This window comes from Podarcis muralis, chromosome 9, assembly GCF_964188315.1.
Source record: "Podarcis muralis chromosome 9, rPodMur119.hap1.1, whole genome shotgun sequence".
Taxonomy (NCBI): domain Eukaryota; kingdom Metazoa; phylum Chordata; class Lepidosauria; order Squamata; family Lacertidae; genus Podarcis; species Podarcis muralis.
In genome coordinates this window covers 31,722,767-31,746,490 of record NC_135663.1, presented here as the reverse complement: position 1 = coordinate 31,746,490, position 23,724 = coordinate 31,722,767, and the positions used below count along the sequence as shown (strand labels likewise).

General features: G+C 39.9%; 1 protein-coding gene across 8 annotated transcripts in view; it reads left to right on the top strand.

Moving 5' to 3' along the window:
• SCLT1 (sodium channel and clathrin linker 1) overlaps positions 1-23,724 on the top strand; it is a 51,356-nt gene that overhangs the window by 4,499 nt on the left and 23,133 nt on the right. For 4 of the 8 annotated variants that reach the window (XM_028743310.2, XM_028743309.2, XM_028743313.2 and 1 more), the window contains exons 3-13: positions 1,003-1,070; positions 9,650-9,702; positions 11,101-11,170; positions 11,551-11,606; positions 13,770-13,905; positions 14,628-14,750; positions 15,807-15,872; positions 16,712-16,782; positions 19,769-19,859; positions 19,985-20,076; positions 22,469-22,646. In XM_028743310.2, the coding sequence (XP_028599143.2) occupies positions 1,003-1,070; positions 9,650-9,702; positions 11,101-11,170; positions 11,551-11,606; positions 13,770-13,905; positions 14,628-14,750; positions 15,807-15,872; positions 16,712-16,782; positions 19,769-19,859; positions 19,985-20,076; positions 22,469-22,646 (1,004 nt within the window). Of the gene's footprint in view, positions 1-1,002; positions 1,071-9,638; positions 9,703-11,100; positions 11,171-11,550; positions 11,607-13,769; positions 13,906-14,627; positions 14,751-15,806; positions 15,873-16,711; positions 16,783-19,768; positions 19,860-19,984; positions 20,077-22,468; positions 22,647-23,724 lie in introns of those variants that run through there. The other 4 variants (XM_028743311.2, XM_077934037.1, XM_077934038.1 and 1 more) reach the window with 4 other exon arrangements.

Below are 23,724 nucleotides of genomic sequence, written 5' to 3'. Positions count from 1 at the left end.
TTCTGAGGATGTTATTCAGTATTCAGTATTACTCAGTCTCCATTTTCTTCCATTATGTTGGTGCAGATAATGACCTTGAGAGCCATAAATGCATTGGCCTAGGGTAGAACTCCTTGCTGAGATCTTGCCTGCTTGTCAAGATCATCTGAAGAGTCTTTGCTCTGCCTTCCACCTGTATCAGAAGCCTAAATTGATGGGTTTCCTAGAGTAACACCTGGGTTATAGGGCACCCTTCCCCAGGTGGCACTGCTGGATGTATAGCCTTTTGAAAAACTGTTAAAACTGTCCTCCTTAAAAGTTTTATGTTTTATAAATGACTTAGAAGGCACCAGTCTAACAGGAAAGGAGCATATATGTGTTGAAATGAATTAAACATGTAAAAATATTGTTATTTAAATGACTGAATTAATATCACATGAAGGATAATGTACAAGAGTCAACATACATCAAAATCTACTTCCAAGATAATCAGTAGAACCCCCGTTTAAGAAAAGTCCAACCAATTTGAAATCTGTCAAGTGAACTCTTATTTTAGGTAAATTGGTAGCAAAGATGAATAAGGTGACTCCAAATAATGTTTTACTATCTTCTTAGATTTAGGGTGGTGGAATTCAACAAACATGTTGGTAAATAAAATTTGGTGAACAAAACTACTTACCATGCAAGCCAATGCATTATTAGTTGGAAGTGGTCCACTGTGTTTCATGAAACTTACTCTCAAATAAGTATGTATGGATTGCAATAAACTTTTCTTTGTTGAATTCGTGTCTAAAGGTTTTTTGAAAAAGTGCATTCTTTTATAAAGGAAAGGTAATTCACAGTGAAAAGTGATTAAAACTGTGATCTATAAACTATATTGCATTTTAAGTTATATGTTGTCAAAATAAATGTCGTCTACATAAGGTAAAGTCAGGAAGCAAATGTATTGGGAGAGAATATTTCTAGTTGAATTTCATAACGTAAACTATCAGTCCTGCAAATTAAAGGATTAATTTGTTTCAGATCAAAGGCTAAATGATGTGCCCCAGCAACTTCAGACAGAGAATCTAAGAAGAACTACCTTTGAACAGGTAAATTTATTTCCTGATGTTTACATTGCAGTAAGTCACCAAAATGATGCACTGTAGAAAGTTGTTGGAAAGGTTACTATTTTTTAGACCTCTCTACAAATCCAGGAGGAGCTTAAAAGTTTGTTTGCAGTTAGAAGCTACCCAGTTGTTTTTATTTAGGAACTTTTTATACCAGAGGTTTTCAACCTTTTTGAGCACATGGCTCCCTTGACCAACTACCTTCTTTCTGCGGCACCCCTGTGGGGCTCAGGAGCCCAGTTATGTCATCCCTTGCCTGTAGAACTGGCAGCCTCTCACCCATTTTTGAACATATGAATGAATGAATTTATTACGGTCATAGACCAGAAGAAAAGAAAAAAACATAAAAGGCAACAGTAGTTTACGAGGGAATGATGGTGTCAATTAAAAGTTGTAAAATTATACATAAAAACAATACACATATGCACACACACCCACACACACACACACACACATATATACTCATATATGCACTACAGTATATGTATAGACTTAAAAACGGGGGGGGGGCTTGTCCAGGGGTCAGATCTTTTACTTTTTTACAACTAATGCCCTCCGCTTGATCGCGGCCGCAGAAAACTTGGCCACTTTCTGTGTTACTTCTGGGTTTTTATCTCCTAGTAGGATTTTCAGCCGCTGAGATTCAGATCGACCTGGAAATTTCTGAACGATAGGGGAGATAAACAGTGACCTGATATCCCCGTAAAGGTCGCAGTGTAACAACACATGTGAAGCCGTTTCCACCTCCTTCAGACCACATGGGCAAACTCGTTCAGCATAGGGTGTGCCCTCGTATCTGCCCTTTAATAAGGCAGATGGCAGTACATCAAATCTGGTAAGGGTAAACGCCCGCCTATATTTTGCGATTTGTAGATCCAGCAAATATGGGGTTAGATTAAACCCTTTTCCATAATCTTGGATAGCTGGGTATTTATCTATCTTGCTCATATGGTCCTGAAGCTCTACATCTCCTATTCGCTGGCTCACCATCATTTTAGCCTTTTCAAAACCTGAGGCTATAAGTTCTTGTGGGGAAAGCCCCAGGCCCTTCAATTTTTCATAAAGCGACAATCTCCATTTAGACTGGAACGGGTCTAGTAGAGTCAATGGAGCCACTCCCACTGGGAAAAATATGAGTTTTAGCCAGAAGTGAATCTTCAGGATCCATATCCTGGCATTAATAGGGAGTTGACCTACCTCCAGCCTAATGGCAGTGTTGGAGACACAGGTAGGTAACCCTAGTAGGGAGCGGTAAAATTTAGTTTGTACAGGTTCCAGGGACTTGAGTTTTTGAGAATTAAATATCTGGGTGCCATACATCAATTGTGGAAGTATTTTTGCAACAAAGACCTGGGAGGCAGCAGGAACATATTGACCTCCTTTTCTGTAAAAGAATCTTATGATAGCTCTGAAAGATCTTTGCGCATTTACAATGGAATTCTTAATCTGATGGCACCAAGATCCCTTCTCATCGAAAATTATTCCAAGATATCTAAAAGATGTTACTTGCTCAATAGGTTGGTTATTAATTTTCCATTTATGTCGGAGTTTTCTCTTGGAGAACACCATAATTTTTGATTTAGTGTAATTTATTATTAGGTGTTCAGCTTCGCAATACTCTGTAAGAGCTCGTAAAAGTTTTCTTAGACCCACACAAGAGAAGGAAATAAGTGCCGCATCATCTGCGTACAAAAGGACTGGGATTGGTGTATTATTTAAGTTTGGGGAATGAGTACTTGCTTCCTCCATCTTTCCGACTAAGGAGTTTATATAGTAGTTAAATAGAATAGGGGCAAGAACACAGCCTTGCTTGACACCATGGAAACTTTGGATTTCCTTTGATAGGTTCCCATAACGGTCGCATCTAACACGGATCCGAGTATTTTCATGTAGTCTACGGATAAGAAGCAAAAGACGTCTATCGATGTTTGTGGCATTTAATTTCTCCCAAAGTCTGTGCCGGGGTATCAAATCGAAAGCTGATTTGAAATCTATAAAGGCTACATAGAGAGAGCCTCCTTTCTTTGAGGTGTATTTCTCCACTAGATGTTGCAATACCAGTCCTTGGTCTAGAGTTGATCTATGTGCCCTGAAACCAGCCTGGGCTTCCTTTAGGATGTGCTCCTGTTCCAGCCAGTCCGCAAACTTTTCACGTAAGTGAGTTGCATAAAGTTTGCTAATGATGCTTAAGAGACTGATTGGTCTGTAATTGGCTGGATCAAGTTTACAGCCTTTCTTGAATATGGGAACGATGATTGCCAATCCCCAGTCCTCTGGTATTATTGCTGTTTGATCTATGCTGGTGAAAAGGGTGGCAAGGACTGGGGCCCACCAGTCAATATTGGCTTTGAGAAGCTCAGGAGAGATATTATCTGCTCCCGGGGCTTTTCTGTGTTTGAGTGCCTGAATAAGCCTCCTAATCTCCGCAACCGACACCGGAGGCCACTCATCACCTGCCGCACACTGTATTAGTGGCTGTGTCAAAGGCAGAGCTGAATATGAAGATTGGAAAAATGCCTCCCAAGTCCCTGCAGGTATAGTATACTCCACTTCTGAGGAAGTAGATCGCACTCCATTTGCTACCAGTCTCCAGAAGGTGGCCGAATCTCTCTCTCTGGATGCATCTATTAGGCATTTCCATTCTCTTTTCTGTGCCAGGAGTTTTTTGTTTTTGATCAAAATTTTATAATTTCGTTTATCTTCAAACCAGCCCGTGGGGAGTTGGGGTAAATTGGCAGATCTATAATTCTTGTATTTTTTCAGTAAGTTTAGCTTCATGTCCTGACATTCTTGATCAAACCAGGGTTTGGAGTTTTTATATACTGAGGATTGCCTACTTGGCCTGTTCCTTTTTTCCTTCAGGGAATCTTGAAGGAGTGAAATTAACTCCTGAAATAAATTTATCTTTAATTCATGGCTTGAGGAAGTTATAAGGTTTTCTCTCTTAGTGAGGAGTTCCTTTGAGCATAGCCTACTTGAAATTTCCTTATGCAGTTCATCTGTCCATCTGATACGCGAATATCTGAGCTCCAAAGCTGTAGGGCTCGAATGCTCGATTTTCTCAGCGCAGGATAAATCCTTTCCCGCAGCTACGAGTGCACTTAATGGCAGATGGTCACTGTCTAAGCGCTCCTCCACTTTGCATTCCAGAACTTTGTTTTGAAGATCATACGACACGATTATATAGTCAATTGTGGAGGCGCCATTGTTAGATATAAATGTGAATTCTCCGACCTTCTCCCCCTCTGTACGGCCATTTAGTATAACCAAGTCCAACTTGTTGACCAAGTGTAATAGGCATAAGCCGGCATAATTGCAGCCTTTATCCTTTGAGATTCTAGCTGGTATTGGGTGGGTTTCCTCTATAATGGGGACTGTTTCGTGGAAATGGGCATACAAAGCCTCATCAGATTGTCCAGTTCTGGCATTTAGGTCGCCTGCCACCACTACAGAGGCATCAGGAAATTGATTTGATAGTTTGTCAAGATACTGTTCTAACTGAGCCCAAGTATTTCTTATCAATCTTTTCTCTCTTTGTGGGGGTAGGTATACGTTAATCAGCAGCAAGCTGTGGGTTCTCCACTGTACTTGCACAGCTGTGGCCAGATGGTCTAGTGGGTCTAGTTTTTTAAATATGGCCCTTAGCCTTGTTGAGATTAAAGTAACTAACCCACCTTTAACTCGCCCCCCTCTAGTACTTAAAAGACCTGGGAGGGAGAACGCAGAAAAACCATTTAACTCCACTTCACTTGTGCTCCAGGTCTCCTGGAGAAACACAATGTCATGTCTCTGGATATATTTAGCAAAGGATTGGTCAGAAACCCTCTTTTGCCAACCTGCAATATTCCAAGTTAGCAAGGCAAGGTTGCACGTTGTCTTGCCAAAAATTGATCTTAGTCAATTTGCCTTTGAAAGATTTTTTGGGCCTATCTTTTTATCTGTTGGTTGGATTTCATTCATTTTGGCAATGTCCATAGATGTATTATCGCCCAGGTACTCAATGGAATCAATTGAAGGGTGCAGCGTGCTAACATTAGTGATCAGTACTCCTTTTTTTGGCGAATCTACCTTGAGGTGTTCTGTTTGACTGATACCAAGTTCATCCTCATCCAGGTATCTCATGCTGGTCCAAGAGCGCGTTGTGGTTGTCATAGGGATGGTTTCCTTCTTAGATGGTAGATTGTTGCTGTCCCTTACGCACTGTGTTAGATCTGTTGCTGTCAGGTTTATCTCTGCAGCTGCAGAGGTATTATAAGGGTAGTCTTTCATGGTTGCCATAAGGATGGTTTCCTTCTTAGATGGTAGTTTATCCCTTGCGCACTGTGTTAGATCTGTTGTTAACAGGTTTATCTCTGCAATTGCAGAGGTATTATAAGAGTAATCTTTCATGGGGTCTGTCTTGGCTTTTTCAGAGAGGTTCTCTTTCTTTAATTGGTCCGTTGCCGGTTCTTTCTCTCTTACTTTTTCCTGAGCATTCATCTCTGTTAGCTTATTTCTAAGGGTCTCCAATCTTCTCAAGATCTCAGATTGGGCAAGGAAAGGCAACAATCCAAACTGATTTATTAATGCCTTTTCTTCTGGATAGAAGTTATCCGTCCCCTCATTAGGCAGTCTCATCTCCTGTCTTAGTTTCAAGGACCCTTGCTCAGTATGTTCCAGTTTGTCTTTTGAGTGTCCTCTCTCCTCCTTTGGTTTACAAGTAAATCTTATCTCAGCTGTCGTAAACTCATCAGGAAACAATTTTAAACATGTGCTGTTTTCGAAAAATCTTGTTACCGTTATCCTTTTCTTTAACAGCAAATGTCTTGATCTATATATATATTTAGCCAAGTTTTGATCTTTGAAGGAGGCAATCACTCGCAGAGAGTATCCATTGTAGAATATGAAATCTACTGAGGTAATGTCATTTAATTTTATTTTCCCTGGCAGCATATCATCTAAAGTATTCACAAAATGCACCGAGCGTTCTTCCTGTGTAAGGAAGCCCTTTGGCTTCGGGTAGTTAAGAAAAGCTAACTTCCTATCTGCCAACATCAGTTTCCATCCTTTATCCTGGGGCAAGTCTTGCCCTGCTACTGGCTCATCTTGAGATCTGCCATAATCAATGGTATGGGGTGAGTCTTCTTTAATATTTATGGATCCTTGGGGTTTCAGCATAGAGCACCCGGGTAGTGATTCCGTTTCCTCACTTGTTTTGTTAGGCAGCAATGATGTTTCTTTCAAAGACTTCAGCTGGATCTTTTTTCCTGGATCCACACTGTTGTTCTCTCTGCTGCCATGTATAGCAGGTTTGTTAGAGTTTGTTTTTGATTTTGTTGGAATCAGCTTATATAGTCTTTTCCAGCATACTTTACATGCACGTCGGTTTGTAACAGATTTCCTTGCAGTTTTTATGTTCTTACTTTTCTTTTTAGTTTCAGCTTTCTTCTTATGGGATCTCTTACTGATGCCTTGCTTCTTTTGATTTACTTCGATAGGAAATTCAGTTTTAGGGACAGATACATACAACCCTATGTCCTTTCCTTGGTGTAAATGATTTTCCGCTGCTGATCCTTGTGTGCACTTGCTGGTTGCTGGTTGCTTTGTATATTCTGGCTCTTGAGGGGTGGTTGGTGGATCAACACCGTGAAATTCTGAGCCTTTAGCTTGGAGGGGATAATTTTCCACTAATGTCAGGAGCAGCCCATTTGTTATTGTTAAGTATTTTTTCATAGCTGCCAGATCCAGATTTATAGAGAGCAGCCAGTCCTGAGGATAGCAGTCATTGTTTTCCGTCTGGGAGCCCATAGATGAAGTCTGGGATTTCTGGGAGTTTCGGGTTTCTTCCTGTAGCTCTGAAGATAATATCTCAGCCAAGGCTATTTCATGGGCCAGGCTCATTGTATTTCTATTTTGGTTGTTATTCTCCGTGTCCTGTATTCCTCTAGAGAAGGATGAGTGATCTTGAGCAGCAGAGGGAAAAAGAAGAGCCTCATCCTGCTTCAACTCAACCATCTCAGCCATCTTTTGCTCATTTCCATTTCCATTTCCATTCTCGTTGTCCCTTGTATGTAAAAAGTATTGCGTGATTTTACTCTGTTTCTCATAACACTCCTGGAACAATGGGCTTGTCACTATCCCCAGGTCCCTACGTTTCTTTCTAGTAAGTACCATTTGTAAGTCTTTGTTACCAATCAGGGTTATTCTTCCTATTTCAAAAACTATGTCTCTTAGGAAGTCGGAAGCTCCACCCAGCTATAGGCTAAGGTCCAAATTGAGGCAAGATTTGGGATAGCTGTTTGTAGTTTGTAATTTGATAGCTTATAGTTCAGAGCGTAACACGGAGTTGGCAATAAATCAGCTGTCACCCGTTTTCCTTATTGTCGGTCAGACTTGAGGAGCGTGGCAGCGCGGGGAGCAAACCCTCTGGACATCAAGATAACAAGGTAACAAAAGAGCTAAAAGGACTATTAAACTACTTAAAAACTCTGGAGGAGTTAAAATATATTATAAAAGGGGTTTCAAAGGTTGGCTCGGTGTCGAGCCTGTTTAAAAAGCAGATTTAAGAACTTGCCTCAGATAACCTCCAGAACTCTGCAGCTAGTTCGGCGGCCATCTTCCCCCTAAAATGGTTAAAGGATAAAATAGCTGCACATTTGAACATACTCCCTTGTGGAGTGTTCATTCAGCCTCCTTTCCTCTCCCTTCTTCTTGGGATTCCTCTGGGCAACCAATGCTGCCTCTCCTGGTCTCTGAGCTGCCACCCCCTGCCCCAAAGAGAGATGCTTCCTCACAGTGCCCCACAGGAGTCTGGGAAGAGGATGCCCCCGACCTTGGTGACCCAACTGAGACTGGCCAAAGTTGAATGAGGCCAGCACCTTAACTTGGGAGGAAGCAGTGGGTGCTGCTAGGCCTGCATGGCAGAAAGGCTCTTCTTCAGCACCGGGCACTCAGCTCCCAGGCAGGCATTGCACACAGCAAGCACAAGAAAGGTACCTGCCTGCCTGCTTGGCCTCTCACTTGTCTTCCCATTCCCAACAGCAAGGGCTGGCAGACTGGCTGTTTGGGCTCCATTGCTCGCTTGGTTGCTTGCTTGCTTTGAGGCTGCCTTAACTTCTGGCATCCAGCACCCACTGGCCAGCCCCAGAGGCACTATTTGCCTGCATAGCATGTTGTAGAAGAAGAAGAAGAAGAGTTTGGATTTGATATCCCGCCTTTCACTCTTTAAGGAGTCTCAAAGCGGCTAACATTCTCCTTTCCCTTCCTCCCCCACAACAAACACTCTGTGAGGTGAGTGGGGCTGAGAGACTTCAAAGAAGTGTGACTGGCCCAAGGTCACCCAGCAGCTGCATGTGGAGGAGCGGAGATGCGAACCCGGTTCCCCAGATTACAAGACTACCGCTCTTAACCACTACACCACACTGGCCAGACATGCTGCAACAAACAGTCATTCAAGACACTTGGAGGCAGAGATGCGAGAGGGCATCCGAGGAGGAAGGGAAGGAATGAGGGATGGAGGCCAGGGTTGCCCACGGCACCCCTGACCATCATTGAAGGCACCCCAGGGTGCCGTGCCACACTGGTTGAAAACCACTATTTTATACAGTACTAATTTTTAGAATATTGCCCATAAATACATATCTGCAGAATTGTGGATTAAAATAACAGAATCCATACAATAGACATGAATGGGCTTTGGATTCATACACTTGCTCCTCTTAGCCTTTTAACCCCCTCATCCACCCTGATTCCTTCCTTATTGTCTTAGATGGACCAAACCATACCTTGTCATGATCTCTGAATTGTAGTTTCTCTGTTGTTGTGCAAGCCTCCTTTAATGACTTTTATTCATAAAGGTAGCTTATAAATATTTTACATAATACAAAATTGCTTTATTTATGAACTGCCTTGAGATGGTGTTTTGCCTTGTGAAGTAGTGAATGTGTATATACACGTGTGTATTATAATACATATTATATTGTATCATATTTCTAAAATCTAAAAGGCCTTTTTGTAATTGTTCTGAGGTTGACTGGGGAAATACTGAAAAGTAAGACCTTTTAATAACCATATATTGATCAGATGCTACTACAGATTTAAAAGCTTTACTGATGCTTCCAGGTTATAACTTTATAGATCAACAATAATTGCTAATCCACAGTTTTTCTAAAACAAAACAGAAATTCATAGTACAACAAGAGGCTGGTTCTCACTTATAGTGAGAGGTGTGCCACAGATTTGTAATACTATAGAAACTAATATGTTTACATGGGGTTAGATGAGAAAATTTCACCCTGCTTTAGTTTCCGATCAAAAGGTGATATATGAATCATCATTTGGAGCAGTATTAGTCATTTTAGATGGAGACTTTCTTTCTGCTGTGGAAAAAGATTGTGTTTATCTCCAGAAGAACTGAAATTACACATATCATTTTAATGTAAAAGCAGAATATGGAATTAAATATCAGTGCACATGGAATGGATTGGCCAAAACATGAAGATTTTAGAAAATTAAATATGCTTCACTTTTTAAATATATGTGGTAATATGTAACAGTATTAAAAGGAAATAGTTTCATTTCAGAAGAATTCCTTAGGAGGTAACAATTCAATGGAGCCTGAACTGATGAATCAAAGGTAAAGGTTTTTGTTTTTGTTTTTGTTTTTTTTTTGTTATAATTAAATTTAAAGTACTACTGTGTTTCGAATGTGGTTTGATTATTTTGTTTGTTTTCTGTCAGCCACTTTTTAAATGTTATTTTCAAGCTTGGAAATATAGAATAAAAGGGGAACAATAATGTATTTTTTTCTTTCTCGGTTTGATCTGTATTTGAAAGGAAGTCTCTGTGTATGCTGATAGTGCTCTATGGAGCTTTACGTTTTTAAAAAAACAACACCACTGTGTTATGCCTCATTAATATTTGGTGCTGACCCATTTAGCATTGGTTCAAAAGAGGAAAAAATGGTATATAGAAATGAGAGAATTATTGGATGCCAGGATCCAGGTTTGGGGCAAGTACTCTTTGATGAGAGAAGCCCAGCAGAGATTTAAAGTCACAAAATATGCAGCAAAGTAAAGCATGGAAATTTAGGCTGTTAGACCTTTAAAATATGTCCTTGTGAATTCCTTCCAAAGTTCCCCTCTTCCCCCAGCATAGGAAAAGGCCACATGTTTGGTAAGTTAAAAAATTACTTACAAACCCTCCAAACATCAGGTTCATGTGCTTTTCAATAAATCTGTCAGAAAAGTTGCAGAAGCAGTAAAGCATGGCTTAGTTATTGTGGTGAAAGTCCTAAATTAATGGTTTGAAGCTCAATAGTGGCTTTGCACTTATCTGATTGACTGGGGTACAACAGTAGGCTTTATTAGCTTCCTTCCAAGGTTAGCTTCCCCTAGCTAAACCTGACAGGATAGCATATGGTATTAACCCAATTGTGACTTAAGCATGCTGGTTATCCCCACAATATCAAGAAGCAAGTCCAGTTGAACTTGGTGAAATATACTCATGAATAAACATGTTTAGGAGCATGCTGTGCAACTTGAGGTTAATTGGCTTTCCTTGATGGTAGTGATGCCATTAGCTGTGTTTGGAGAACCCATGGCTCTTAAACAGGGTAAAAATACCACAAGTGTCTCATGCCTTAGGAATTACAATGTGGGAAACCATAGCAAGTCTGAGTATCCAAGCTCTTGGATAGGCACTAGACCAGTCCTTTCACTCTTCCTATATCTATTTGCACAATTGTGTGAATGTTGCATGGAATTTTCACTGGATATAAATTTTTCTAAGGTTACCATTTTGGATGCAGTAGATCTTCCACTGAAAGGCAGGCCATCCCTTTATGAAAATAGATTTTTCTTTACACCAAACAAGGCGCAGTGTGATTCATCCCCCTCTATTGACAAGCACTTTGCTGAGGAAATGGGAACGATTGTGTTGTGTATCAAGCCACAGATCACCTCCTTTAAACTAACTGAATGCTCAGTCAGTGTTACCAATGTCTTTATTTTATATATTTTTACTTCCACGTTAGACTGTCTCCTCTAGCTGTTGATTATGATGGACACCTGAAGGAAATGAATGAACAGCTGAGGTACTGTCAGGTATGAATCATACACACCAGTGTGCAAATGTTTTCCTGTTTCTCTTCACACAAGCTTATTAAGATCAAATTTTAAGACATAGTAGCATGTGCAGTTGAAATCTACTCGGAGTGAATAAATTTGAGTATGTCTGTCATTGAATACCCATTATGAATAATATTGTCAATACTAAAAACAGTTTTTGTTCTAAGTTATAAAATGTTATAATTCTTTTTTTCCTGTAGCTGAACTAGCAAAAAGTATTTTATATTCTGTTTTGTCACTGGTGTTTGTGTATATACATGGTGTGCGTGAGATTTAATTTTAGTGTGTCTAATCTAACAGTTTTGTGACACCTATTCAAAAATGAATGCTTACTGTTATTTATTGCTTTTTTTTAGGTGCAGATGAGGGAATTGCGACTAAAACTTGAACAAGTTACCAAGGAAAATGAAAGGTCGATGCACTGAGTGGCATTTTTTTTTTGTTTGTTTGCTTGTTTATTTATTTTTAGATTTCTATACAGTCTTTCATTCGAAGATCACAGGGCAGTTTACAATATATAGGCACAAAAATGCATAACATAGTAGCAAACAAAAACAGTAACCCCTCCACAGTTTAAAAGGCCATCGATTGTTTAATCAGCCAGAAGCCTGGCATAAGAGAAATGTGGTGTAAAAAGATACGTTACGAGGGTGCCAGACAAGCCTCCCTGGGGAGAGCATTCCACAAGTGGGAAGTCACCGTGTCGCTCAGATTTTGAGCGCAGGGTCCAGGTTGGTTCATATGGAGAGAAGCAGTCCTTGAGGTACTGCAGTCCCAAGCCTTTTAAGGCTTTATGGGTCAAAACCAGCACTTTGCATTGAGCCTGGAAACTAATTGGCAGCCAGTGCAGTCAGGCCAGGATTGGCGTTGTATATATGTCTTGTCCTGATGAGCAATCTGGCTGCTGAATTCTGCACCAGCTGAAGCTTCCAAACCGTCTTCAGAGGCAGACCCGTGTATAATGCATTGCAGTAATCTAACCTAGAGGTTACAAGAGCATAGATAACAGAAGTTAGATAACTATCCCTGTCCAGATGGGGTGCAACTGGACCACCAGCCGCACCGTGCCTATGAGGGGAACATGGTGGTGACTCTGGACGTGAGCCAGGCCCTTCCTGTGAGTCATCCCAGCTGTGGCGGATGCCACCTGGCCCTCCTCATTAGGCAGGAGCAGGCAGGCTTAATGCCTCAACCAGTGCCTAGCAGCTGACTTAGATCTACTTTAATAAAACTTGCTCTCAAGTAAGTGTGTATAGGATTACAATCTGAACACTCCTCTCCTCTCCGCTTTTTGCCATCAATGTCTCTTCCCACCCTGATTTCATGCTGCCAGATGCATTTTCAGAGTGAGCATTACTATTGCTAGCATCATTTTCTTTTTCTTTTTTAAAAGTTTTTTTATTAACTATTTTCACATAACAAATTATTCCAACAAATCTTTTTCATTATATTTTCCCCCTCTTCCTAGCATCATTTTCAACCACCAAGCTTAATATTTATAAATACTTATATGCAAGCAAAATATTATATGGATATTATTAGTATATTTCTAACCCTGCTCACATATCTATAATACTGCTCATACACAACTGTTTACTCTTTTCTTTCATAACAAAAATATATGCGTGTCAGAGGTTTACCTAGGGGACCTGGAGTACTTGATTTATGTTAACTTAGTGACTTTTATTTATTATTAAAGTTGTATCCCTCCCTTCCTCTCAAAGTACCCCAGGCCTCTAAATTTTCAAGTAACAATTCCATGCTGAATATTAGGTGCAGTGTACTTTCTTTTTCTATAGGAATCAGTCTTTTTTTCCATTCTTGTCCCTCCAGCAACAACAGAGAGCCTGGTTTTTGGAGGCCACAGCAGAGCCCAGTATTGTCATGATGAAAGATCAGATCTGGCAAGGGAAGGGGAAAGGGTCTCATTTTTTGAAGTAGAGACATCCCTAAAGCAGTGTTTCCCAACCTTGTGCCTCCAGCTGTTTTTGAACTACAACTCCCATCATCCCTGACTAGCAAGACCAGTGGCAAGGGATGATGGGAATTGTAGTCCAAAAACAGCTGGAGGCACAAGGTTGGGAAACACTGCGGCCTAAAGGACAGACCAAGAACAAGGAGAGACATCCCTGGGAAGATACTGCATTTCTTCACAATGTTGAATTCCTCCCACTATTTTCCACAATCAACTTACATTGTGTCTTATGGCTATAGGATGTGTTTCTAACATCCTCTTTGCAGAATTTTTCACAGCAGCAGCCACTTGTCTTCAGCTTGTCAGTTTCTTCATTGCACAGCAAGAACTATTAAATTCCTCAGAAAATTCCTGCTGTTCACATGGAACACTTTGGTGCTGTGCCAGGATATGGTCATAAGGGATCTACAGATCTTAGTGTTTGTTTCTCTTGTGTATATCCTGTAGAAAGATTTCAGTGTGCTTATAGCTTTCAGAATAATTCAATACATTGTTATAAACTTGAGAAGTGTTTATTTTCCAGCTGATGGTTCATTTCCATCAAATTGGCTTTGATTACTATCTTAAAATAAATTGCTTGTCTATATATTTGTAACCTAGATTGCATGAAGAATTGAAAGAGGCTGTTGAAAAGCAGTTGGAGGCTCTACAAGCTGGTCCTACCTCAGGGGATGGTACATTCATGGATGAAAATATAATAAGAAACCTTCAAGACCAGCTACAACTAGCAAATAAAGTGAGTGGATTCAAACACCTAGACTGCCTTGGTTCCTTGACTCTTTTGTATGTAGTTTTAAAGTATATTTCCTCAGAATTGGCCCTTCCCCTCCTTTTACTTTGTTTTTATTTTTGGTGAAGGTAGCATGTGCTTGTCAAAGTAAAATTTTGTCAGGATTTTTAAGCTTGCTTTTAATTTCAGGATTTTATCTTATTGGTAATCTGTGAACCTCTAAGGTCTGTTGAAGATGATATAATAAGTTCTGGTGTATTGAATGAAGTGTTGGATTAGGACCTGCGGAACCAGGGATCAAATCCCCACTTAGCCATGAAGCTTACTGGGTGACCTTAGGGCAGTTGCTCACTCTCAGCCTAATCCACTTCAGTGTTGTTATGAGGGTAAAATAGGAAAGAATAGAACTGTGTATACCACCTTGAACCCCTTAGAGGAAAGGTGGTAATTAATTAATTAATTAATTAATATTCACATTTGAATTCCATTTTTTTGCGGCTAGGTTGCAATTGAATAGAATTGCCCACTGTTTAATTATATAGCATATAGGAAACATGTAAGTAATAAGTACCATCGCTTTGGGAGGCAAGTGGGAATATATTGCAGTATCTGCATAATGCAGAGTGGCTTTGTAGAAAAATAACAATCTCTGCTTTCAGTTTTCTGAATCATAAGCACTAAGCAGAAACAAAGTTTATCATATACTATTTTTGCTTTTATTTTTGTAGGAAAAGGAACATGCAGTAGAACTTTGGCAGACAGTATCACAGGAGTTGGAGCGACTTCAGCAGATATATCATGCACACATGACAGAAGCACAGATTCATATTGCTGAAAGTCAAAAACAAAAAGTAATCCAGTTTATTGTAATAGCTATGTATTAAAATTTGATTAAAACTTCAGTCCTCTTTTATGGTGGGGGTCAGACTCCATGGTACTTGCTCTGCTACAACCAAAGCCATACTGGGTCCTTCTGGCTGGGATGGGAAGTAGGGAGATAGAATTTTGTTCTCTTTGTCCCAGTGGGAGGGACATGCCAGCTATGTAGCTGGTGTAAATTCAGACTCAATCCATTGACATGTCGGGAAACTAGGAGGCTTTGGGTCCTTGTTCATGGTCTGTCTCCATCATGCCCATCCCATGTAACATCCTGTTTCAGACCATCCAGTGAATGGTGCATCTATTCCAGCAGACTTTTCTGTCAGGATTTGGGGGGCATAAGTGCTGTCCTGAGGGCAGAGCTTCTGTCCTTTGGCAAAGCAGCTCTTTAATTGTTTCCATAAGCTTTTCATCTGGTACTTAACTGACTTTTGGATTGCTTTTGTAAAAGCAAAAACATGATTGTTTCTCCTTTCCTTGAGATTTCAGAGATTGTCTTCAGCATGTGACATCGGTGAATTCTGAAAGTCTAAAAACTATAAGGCATATTAGAAAAGGAGCACACTTACTATGGCTTCAAAGCTCCTTATTTTGAAACCCATTTTCAGGGGTTAATTGCAGGGTTACCTCCCTTTAACTTACACAGCTTTTATACATAGGACCCATTACTACCACACACACATATACAACTATTGGTTCTGGTGCAAATACCTCACATCTGGTTGCAGAATGTTCAACCACAGCTTGGCATTGACTGAGTACTTTGTGTGTATATTTTTCCATTTCTTTCACACACACACAAAACAATAGGGACTGGAATACACCATTATTGCTTTTTCTGCTGCTGTGTATTTCTTTGGAAATATCTGGCTAACTGTCAAAGAGAGAATTTTGGATGACAGCCAGTGGTAATGTATACAATATAGTAATAGTACTTAAATGTTTAAAATGTTAAGCTTGAGCATTTATTTTTATGTTGATGATAAATTCTTTAGATTATAATTACATGCTCTGCATCTTCTTTTTAGGATCAATTGACAAGCTTTCAGCAACTAACAAAGCAACTGCATTTCAACAACGAAAAAACAGAGTCAGTAAGTGAAACACTGAACATTATAATAACATCTTGAAACTGTTGTAGCCTATCTCATATGAATGTCCATTAAAAAGGGGGAAATATATAAAACAAATGCAAATAGCTCCAAAGCAGATTCTAGGCACTTCTTATCTGTGTATATTATAAACCCTACCTTATTTTTTAACGACTATGCCATATTTTCTACTTCATTTTTAATCTGTTTTAATTTATTTGTTGGATAACATAATTGGCCCTTGCTCTGGAAAATTAGGTCAGATTTGCGTCACCATGAAGAAGCAAGCCTCTGTGAAACCACACTTATTTACTTTTATTCCCTAGAGTTTTTTATTATCATTCAAAATAATGATTTACAATTTTCTGTTTCCCCTGCTTCTCTTCTTCACTTTTTGTGTCAACTCTGTTAGACGGTAGTGAAAATGATTAGTGGTTGTAAAAGAGAGCATGAACACTGCATAGGGTACAAAGTTGTTTTATATATGATATGAAAACACTGTACGATGTAAGTTGACAATACAATAAAAAAGGCAAATGATATAAATAGCTACATTTAAGAGAGAATTAAGAAGTTTAAATGGAAAGTGGAGAACTTGTGAAGAAGATAGTCAAGTTGGGAAATTATGAAAGACTTAAACATTTTAGAGTCAACTGTAAGCAAAGAGCAATTTTTTGAAAAGCAAATTCTTACTTCTTGAGGTACATATGTGTAACCAGAACTTTTAAAACTTTCTGCTACAGGTCTTGGAGTCAAAGAAAAATATATGCACCATACTATGTTTACTGATTATTATTATTTTTTGTTCTTTGGAATGTATTAAGACTTTTCCATTCTTGTAGCTTAATCAGGTATTTAAGAAGACTGTAACAGAACAGAATGTAGAACTGGACCAGCTACGCAAGCAACAGAGGTATAAATGAGATTTCTGAAACCTACTTTTATTTCATGAGCCCTAGTAGCTTGTTCTACCTTGTTCATTAAACCCATCTAACATCACAGAAACAGCAAACTATGTGACAGTGGTTCATATCCAGAGGCGACTTTTGAATGAGCAAAAAGTTTTTGTGCAGTGAAAATTTCATTAATTCTAGTCCACTGCGCTCCATGCACTACGCATCCCTTCTTGTCCCTAACTCTTTTGAGGGGTTGCAGTGGGGAATCTGAAAATAAAGACCTTGCCTGGTAATAGTGAAAGTGCCTTCTGCTTATGCGATCACATATTCTAAGTACCATTCCACTATGATTAAACTGTAGTGGTTGTGTGTATTTTTGATTCTTAATCAACTGGACTTCTCTGCCACCCTTCCAATCTGCAGGGAGGTGGGACCAATTCGGATGGTCCGTCCCCGCCACTTAATGGATCCAAATTTTTTCCAGAGAGTGGTAGGAGATGCTTTATCCCATGTTGATGGCCTTTTTGCTGGTGGCCCGCTGGAATGCGGAGTTAACCAGGGCTATTGACTGTCTGGCTCCGAAGCGCCCTCTCCGATTGCATGGAGCCCAGACAGCCCCGTGGTTTTCTTCAGAGCTGAGGGTGAGGAAACAATCGCTGAGACGGCTAGAGCACCGGTGGCAGAAAACTCATTCTGAATCAGCAAAAATCATGTCCACTTCTCTTACATTAGCATGTACCTTTCCTGAACCAAAAGCCATGTGATGAGCAGAATGGCAGCACTGGATTTTCATAATGGGATTATTACTTTTTTTTTTTTTTTTTTGCATCACTTGAAGAAGCAAGTAAATACCAGTACTTGCATAAATAATTGATTGCCACAGCCTTAGGGGCTTCTTTTTGCATAAGTAGCAGTGGATGAGAGTGAATAAATATTTTAAATATCTTGATGTACAGTGGTACCTCGGGATACAGATGCTTCAGATGCATATCTTGTGAGTCTCCACTCCAGGGGTGTGCAGGCAGATAAGCCTCCTTCCAATGCAGGGCAGATGCAGAAGACATTGATACAGTGGTACCTCGGGTTACAGATGCTTCAGGTTACAGACACTTCAGATTACAGACTCTGCTAACCCAGAAATAGTACCTCGGGTTAAGAACTTTGCTTCAGGATGAGAACAGAAATTGTGTGGTGGCGGTGCAGTGGCAGCAGGAGGCCCCATTAGCTAAAGTGGTACCTCAGGTTAAGAACAGTTTCAGGTTAAGAACGGACCTCCAGAACGAATTAAGTTCTTAACCTGAGATATCACTGTAATGGTCCTGTCCATGCAACAGAACTAAGCACAGAAACATGGCACTTTACTGCATATCAGATTTGAGTTTTTAGCTATAAGTGGAAGTGTAGCTATGTAAGCAAACCTAGTAGATTGGTTGAGTGGATGTTTTCCCTATTGCTGCATTGCTGTGTCCTGCTATTCTGTGCTGCTGTTTCCCCCCTCATATTTCTGTTTTTTGTGATTTTGTTTTATGATATTTTTTTAACCTGCCCTGGGACCATTTGGTGAGGGATCTCTTCTGAGGAAAATGCATACCTACATACCAGAATCTGTTAAGGCCTGTGGAGATATGAAGATGCTTGCCTAACATCAATGGGCAGGGAGTTTCAGAGAGTAGGTGCTGCCACACTAAAATATCAGTTCCTTACAAGTGAGGAATACTTTTAAAAGTGCCAGTTCCACACATCAAAGGAGTCAATGGGTATATATGGATAAGATGATACTTGAAGTAAGCTGGTCCAGAGCTGTTAAAGACTTTATATGCCTAATAGGAACACCTTAAATTTGGCCCAGTAATGAATCAGCAGCTAGCCAGGTCTTGAAAGCCACAAAGATTGTATCTAAAGCCTCCAACAAAGAAGCAGGGACACTTGCTCTTAGAAAAGGGTGTTTATCAGGGTGACCAAGATTGGCTTAGTCCAGTGTTTCCCAACCTTGTGCCTCCAGCTGTTTTTGGACTACAATTCCCATCATCCCTTGCCACTGGTCTTGCTAGTCAGGGATGATGGGAGTTGTAGTTCAAAAACAGCTGGAGGCACAAGGTTGGGAAACACTGGCTTAGTCTCAGGGCTGGGCCTGAACGCAGAGTAAAATATGTAGAGAAAATATTTTAATTCAGGTGTGAACAATAAATATCTGCTGAAAGCCACAGATTGCAGTAGCACCTGCTGATGGAAACTTCTACTTCAATTCATAATTCCCAGTACAGTTTTGTTAGTTTGGTGTTATTGCTGAAAAGTGCTTCGCAGAAGTTTCATAAGAAAATAAGAAGGGCCCTGTTGGATCAGATCAAAGCTTTATCTGGTTTATCTGGCCCATTTCCCACAGTGGCCAGTCAGATGATTTTTGGAAGCCCACAAGCAGGACTTGGAGGGCAGTCATTCTTTTTTGCTGCTGTTCCCCAATGACCCTTAAGAGGCATAAGATTTTTGGTTCTGGGGTGGTATAAAGCTCTCATGACTAGCTTTCACTGATAGATTTATCCTTCATTAATTTGTCTAATCCCCTTGTAAAGCCATCAGAGTTGGTGGCCACATTTGTGAAAGTGAATGCCATAGTTTGAGTACGTTCTGTGCACTGCAGCTGTTATAATGTGTATGGGCTCAGTATCTGAAAAATCTCCATACACATACCACGTTATCTTTGGATCCATGCTGCTTTCGTTGAGACACTGAGGTCAGCTCCTTTCAGACAGTTTGGCACCCACCTGGCTGCATGAAAGCAGTTTTAGCAGTAATCTTGCCACTGATTCACAGATAAAGCAGATGGAGGAGATACAAAATAGACAAACATGCATTTTTATTGGTCCAATGTAAATGTTTTCAGTATGGGAAAATATTATTTGATTATACAGTTTAGTTAAGATGAAATAAGTAATTGTGATTAGTAACTCTAATCTGCTTTTTTACAATAAATTAAAACAATTAAGTGTTTATTTTTACGTGTAGACAATCCAAGTTGGACTTGAGAACAGCAGCTGCTAAGGTTGATGAGATGACCAGACTGATTGAGAATCTTCAGGCCCAGGTAGATAGAAAGGTATGTCATGTTACTTCTGATTTCAAACAAGGCATTAATCAGACTTTGGTTGGTTGGCTCCTATTTTTTAAAAAATTCAAGCGAAGCTCTGATAATAATTTCTGAATAACTTCTGTGGCTTCCAGGAAGAAGAGGTGCTTGCTGCTCAGGAAAGAGAGGAAGCATCAGACAAACGCTTGCATCAGTTGCAATCTAGTGTAAAAGAACTGGAGAAAAGGTAGAACATTAATTGATATAAGGAGTGTGTGTTTGTTTGATTCTCTGGCACCATAAGGAGGAGCATTGAGAAATTCAAATTCTTTTTTTTGTTTTGTTGCTTAAGCCATTACAGATATGTTCTTTCATTGAATATAGCTTATTAGACTTATAACTAGGCTTGTTACTAACTGTACTTTTCTATGTATTGGATATAAAAGTACACTTCCATTGGTAAACGGCATCTTCTTCTCACAGAAGGGTTGTTTACTCCTTTCCTAACCAGTGCCTTCTGGTGTTCTGGACTTCAATTTCCATCATCCCTCACTGTTGACTTGGGCTGATAGGAGGTGTAGTCCAAAACAACCGGGAGGCCACAAAATTGAGGAAGGCTGCGTGCAAGTATTAGAGTAGGTAATATAAAACGACATCCAAAGATATTTTTGCAAAAGTTTGGGAACTGCTGTAGAACGTTCTTCTTAACATGCATGGACACCTGTGATTATTTTCCTTCCATTCTTTGGTGGCAAATGTATGTATGAATATTGCCTCTGAAGTTAATCTCTGTTTCTGCTTGATGCGTTAAAGAGAGGTATTTGAAAGGTTTAAGATATATTGCAAAAACTATAGATCCAATCTACAAATTCATGCATACCTGCCAACCAGATTGCTGGTTCTGTTGAATTTGTAGAAACTCACCACCAGTTGCTAAAGGAGAAGATGGCATTGCTCCAGTCCATACTGAAAGAGGCAATCAATGTTAAATCCCAATCCAATCTAGAAAGTTCACTATGCATGCACCCCTGGTTGCTAAATGCAGGATTTTATACCAGGTATTGTCTTTTTGCATGCACTGATTGTATCCACAAAGCAATCCACATGCTAAATTTTAATTTTGAATCTGATGCTTGTCGCTGTAGGGGAGTGTTAAGCTGGTGCTGTGGATGTGTTTCTTGGCGTGCTTACGTGGAAATAAGTTGAATTTAAATCAATAGAATAGTTTTTAATCCTAGAGCAACATAATACAGATCTTGGGAGGTCATTCTTAATAGTTTCTTAGAGCTTTGTCCTTCATTTTTTGTTGTTGCCATCTCTTAGCTGGCTCCATCATACATGTTGACAAATTGCTTTTTCCATTTGAATGTGTGAAAAGGGTTTATGTGCTGAGAATTACTGTCAATAAAAGCAGAATGATCTTAATGCAGAATGATCCTAATGTACAGGTTTGGGTCCTCAGGAATGGGACCAATTTATACCAGGTGCTGAGCGTTAGGTTTGGAATATCCTCCATTTAGAATTGAGTAGTATGCTTATTAGTGAGTTGGTGGAACTCCTGAATAAAGCCTTTCTTACATTATATATAAGACACCACAGGAAGCTTGGTGTTAAGTCTTAATTCAGGTAACCTTTCAAACCACCAGAAAAGAACCTCTATCTAGGCCATAGTTTGGAGGATTATTTTAAATGAGTTCAAATTAACAAATGATTGTATGTGATCAGTGAGCAAACCAGAATACAAAACCACAACTGGGATGTGCATCAAAATGTTGTAATTTGGAGTACTCCAATTTCCAGGATACTCTGTTCTATTCTCTCTCCCATCCTAAGTTTCTGGATTCCCTGCCCATTCTCCCAAGTCAGTCAGAATTCTGTGGCCACTAAAGTTAAAGGACCCCTGGATGGTTAAGTCTAGTCAAAAGCAACTATGGGGTGCGACGCTCATCTTGCTCTCAGGCCAAGGGAGCCAGTGTTTGTCCACAGACAGCTTTCTTTGAGTTGTCGATCTTTTGAAAGAATTATCAAGGGCAGTTATAGCATGGTGTTATAGCAAAAGGTTTCATAGATGTACATATCAGTCATGAGATCTGAATTTGAAAGAGCTTGTCACTTTGCCAGGAAAAATTGCTGAACTCCTGAAAACTACCGTATTTTTCGCCCCATAGGACGCACCGGCCCATAGGGCGCAGCTCTCCCACGGCTAGCAGAGGACTGCGCGAAACCCGAAGCTTGGGGCGTGCTGAGCTCAGCGCACCCCAAGCTTCTGGGTGCAGGCAAGCTCTCCGCTAGCCGTAGGAGAGCTGCGTCTCCCACGGCTAGCGGATAGCTTCCTGAAGCCTGGAGAGCGAGAGGGGTCGGTGCGCACCGCCCCCCCCTCGCTCTCCAGGCTTCAGAGAAAGCCTGCATTCGCCCCATAGGACGCACACACATTTCACCTTCATTTTTGGAGAGGAAAAAGTGCGTCCTATAGGGTGAAAAATACGGTAACCTTCAGAATCACTTCAAGATAGTGAAATGTGGCAAATGAAAATTCATATAACCTTGTCCTCTCTAGATTACAAGAGCTGACAATTGAATGTAGTTTCAATCCTAGATTTAGCTTCAATCAGTTAAGTGGTCCTTGTTCTGATATGCAGGCTTTGTGTAGCTGCCGAAGATTTAAAAGAGCTAAGAACAGAAAAAACAAACCTAGAAAAACAAATTCAAGAGCTGACTGTGAAGTGCACTGTTATAGAAAGGGAGAAGAATGATGCTATGGAAGAGGCTTGTAAGAACATCCAACTGTTAGAAGAAGCTAATCTGCAAAAGAGTCAGGTAAACAAAGCACCAAGGGACCAATTCTCCATATCTGAATATTCACTCTGGTTCTTTTTCTGAAATAGCTGGAATAATCCAGAACATGAGTGAGAGGTTACAATTTTGAACAGCCTGTTCAAAAAGGGGCCTTCTTAAAGCCACCTCATACATTCAATTATGTCTGAATAATGTAAGTATTTCTGACCAGTAGTCACACACTTTAAGCATTATAATGCAAATTGTGTCTTGTGTAATACTATCATTTTTTACAGTCTTCATCATGCACTTTCAGGAAAAGTGACTTCCACCAGACACAGTACGCATTTCAGAAGTGCCTGAATTCTCTTAGAGCAATGGTCTTACTTGAACATTAAATAAAACTTGGGATGTTTCATTGGGGCTCCCATTTTAGGGATCATCCTTTGGGTCATGTATTTTAAGCCTGTCACATCACATAGTTAGCATTTTAAAAATTTGAATCTTAGGGCATATATGTTTACCAGTAAGGCAGTTCAGGTAGCATAACCTGTATAAAGCTAGTGTAAGTTTTTCTGTCAATTCTGAACCATCTTGCTAGTATGATGTACAATAGTAAATAGAACTCTAAAGTGTAGCACTCTAGAGACAAACAACTTTTAAATATAGTCTGTAATACTCTTTTTTTAAAAAATAGATTTTTTAAAGTCCATTTCATTTTGGGAGGGAAACCAATTTCTTATAACTTTGAAGTACTATACTTGTATTTTGACAATAAAAACTAAACATAATGTTCTCTGATATGGAAAAGGGGGATGATCCAGTCTGTCCTCTGCATGCAAGAGGAAGGCTACGAGAAGAAGGGAGCTGTCAGTGGGAGAATTATGCACAAAGAAAGTTCATGGAGGACAAGGGAAAAATGTGATGAAGAACTGGATCATATACATATTGCTATTGTGCTCCACCAATGGAAGGAAGGACTTTTAGATTGGATCTCTCAGCTATGGGAATGTTAAAATGAAAGGTCTCTTGAGAATGCAGTTGTTTAAACTCAGAAGAAGGTTGGTTGAGAAACAGATACTGTATCTAGATTCTAGATTCTGGTAGGTAGCTGTGTTGG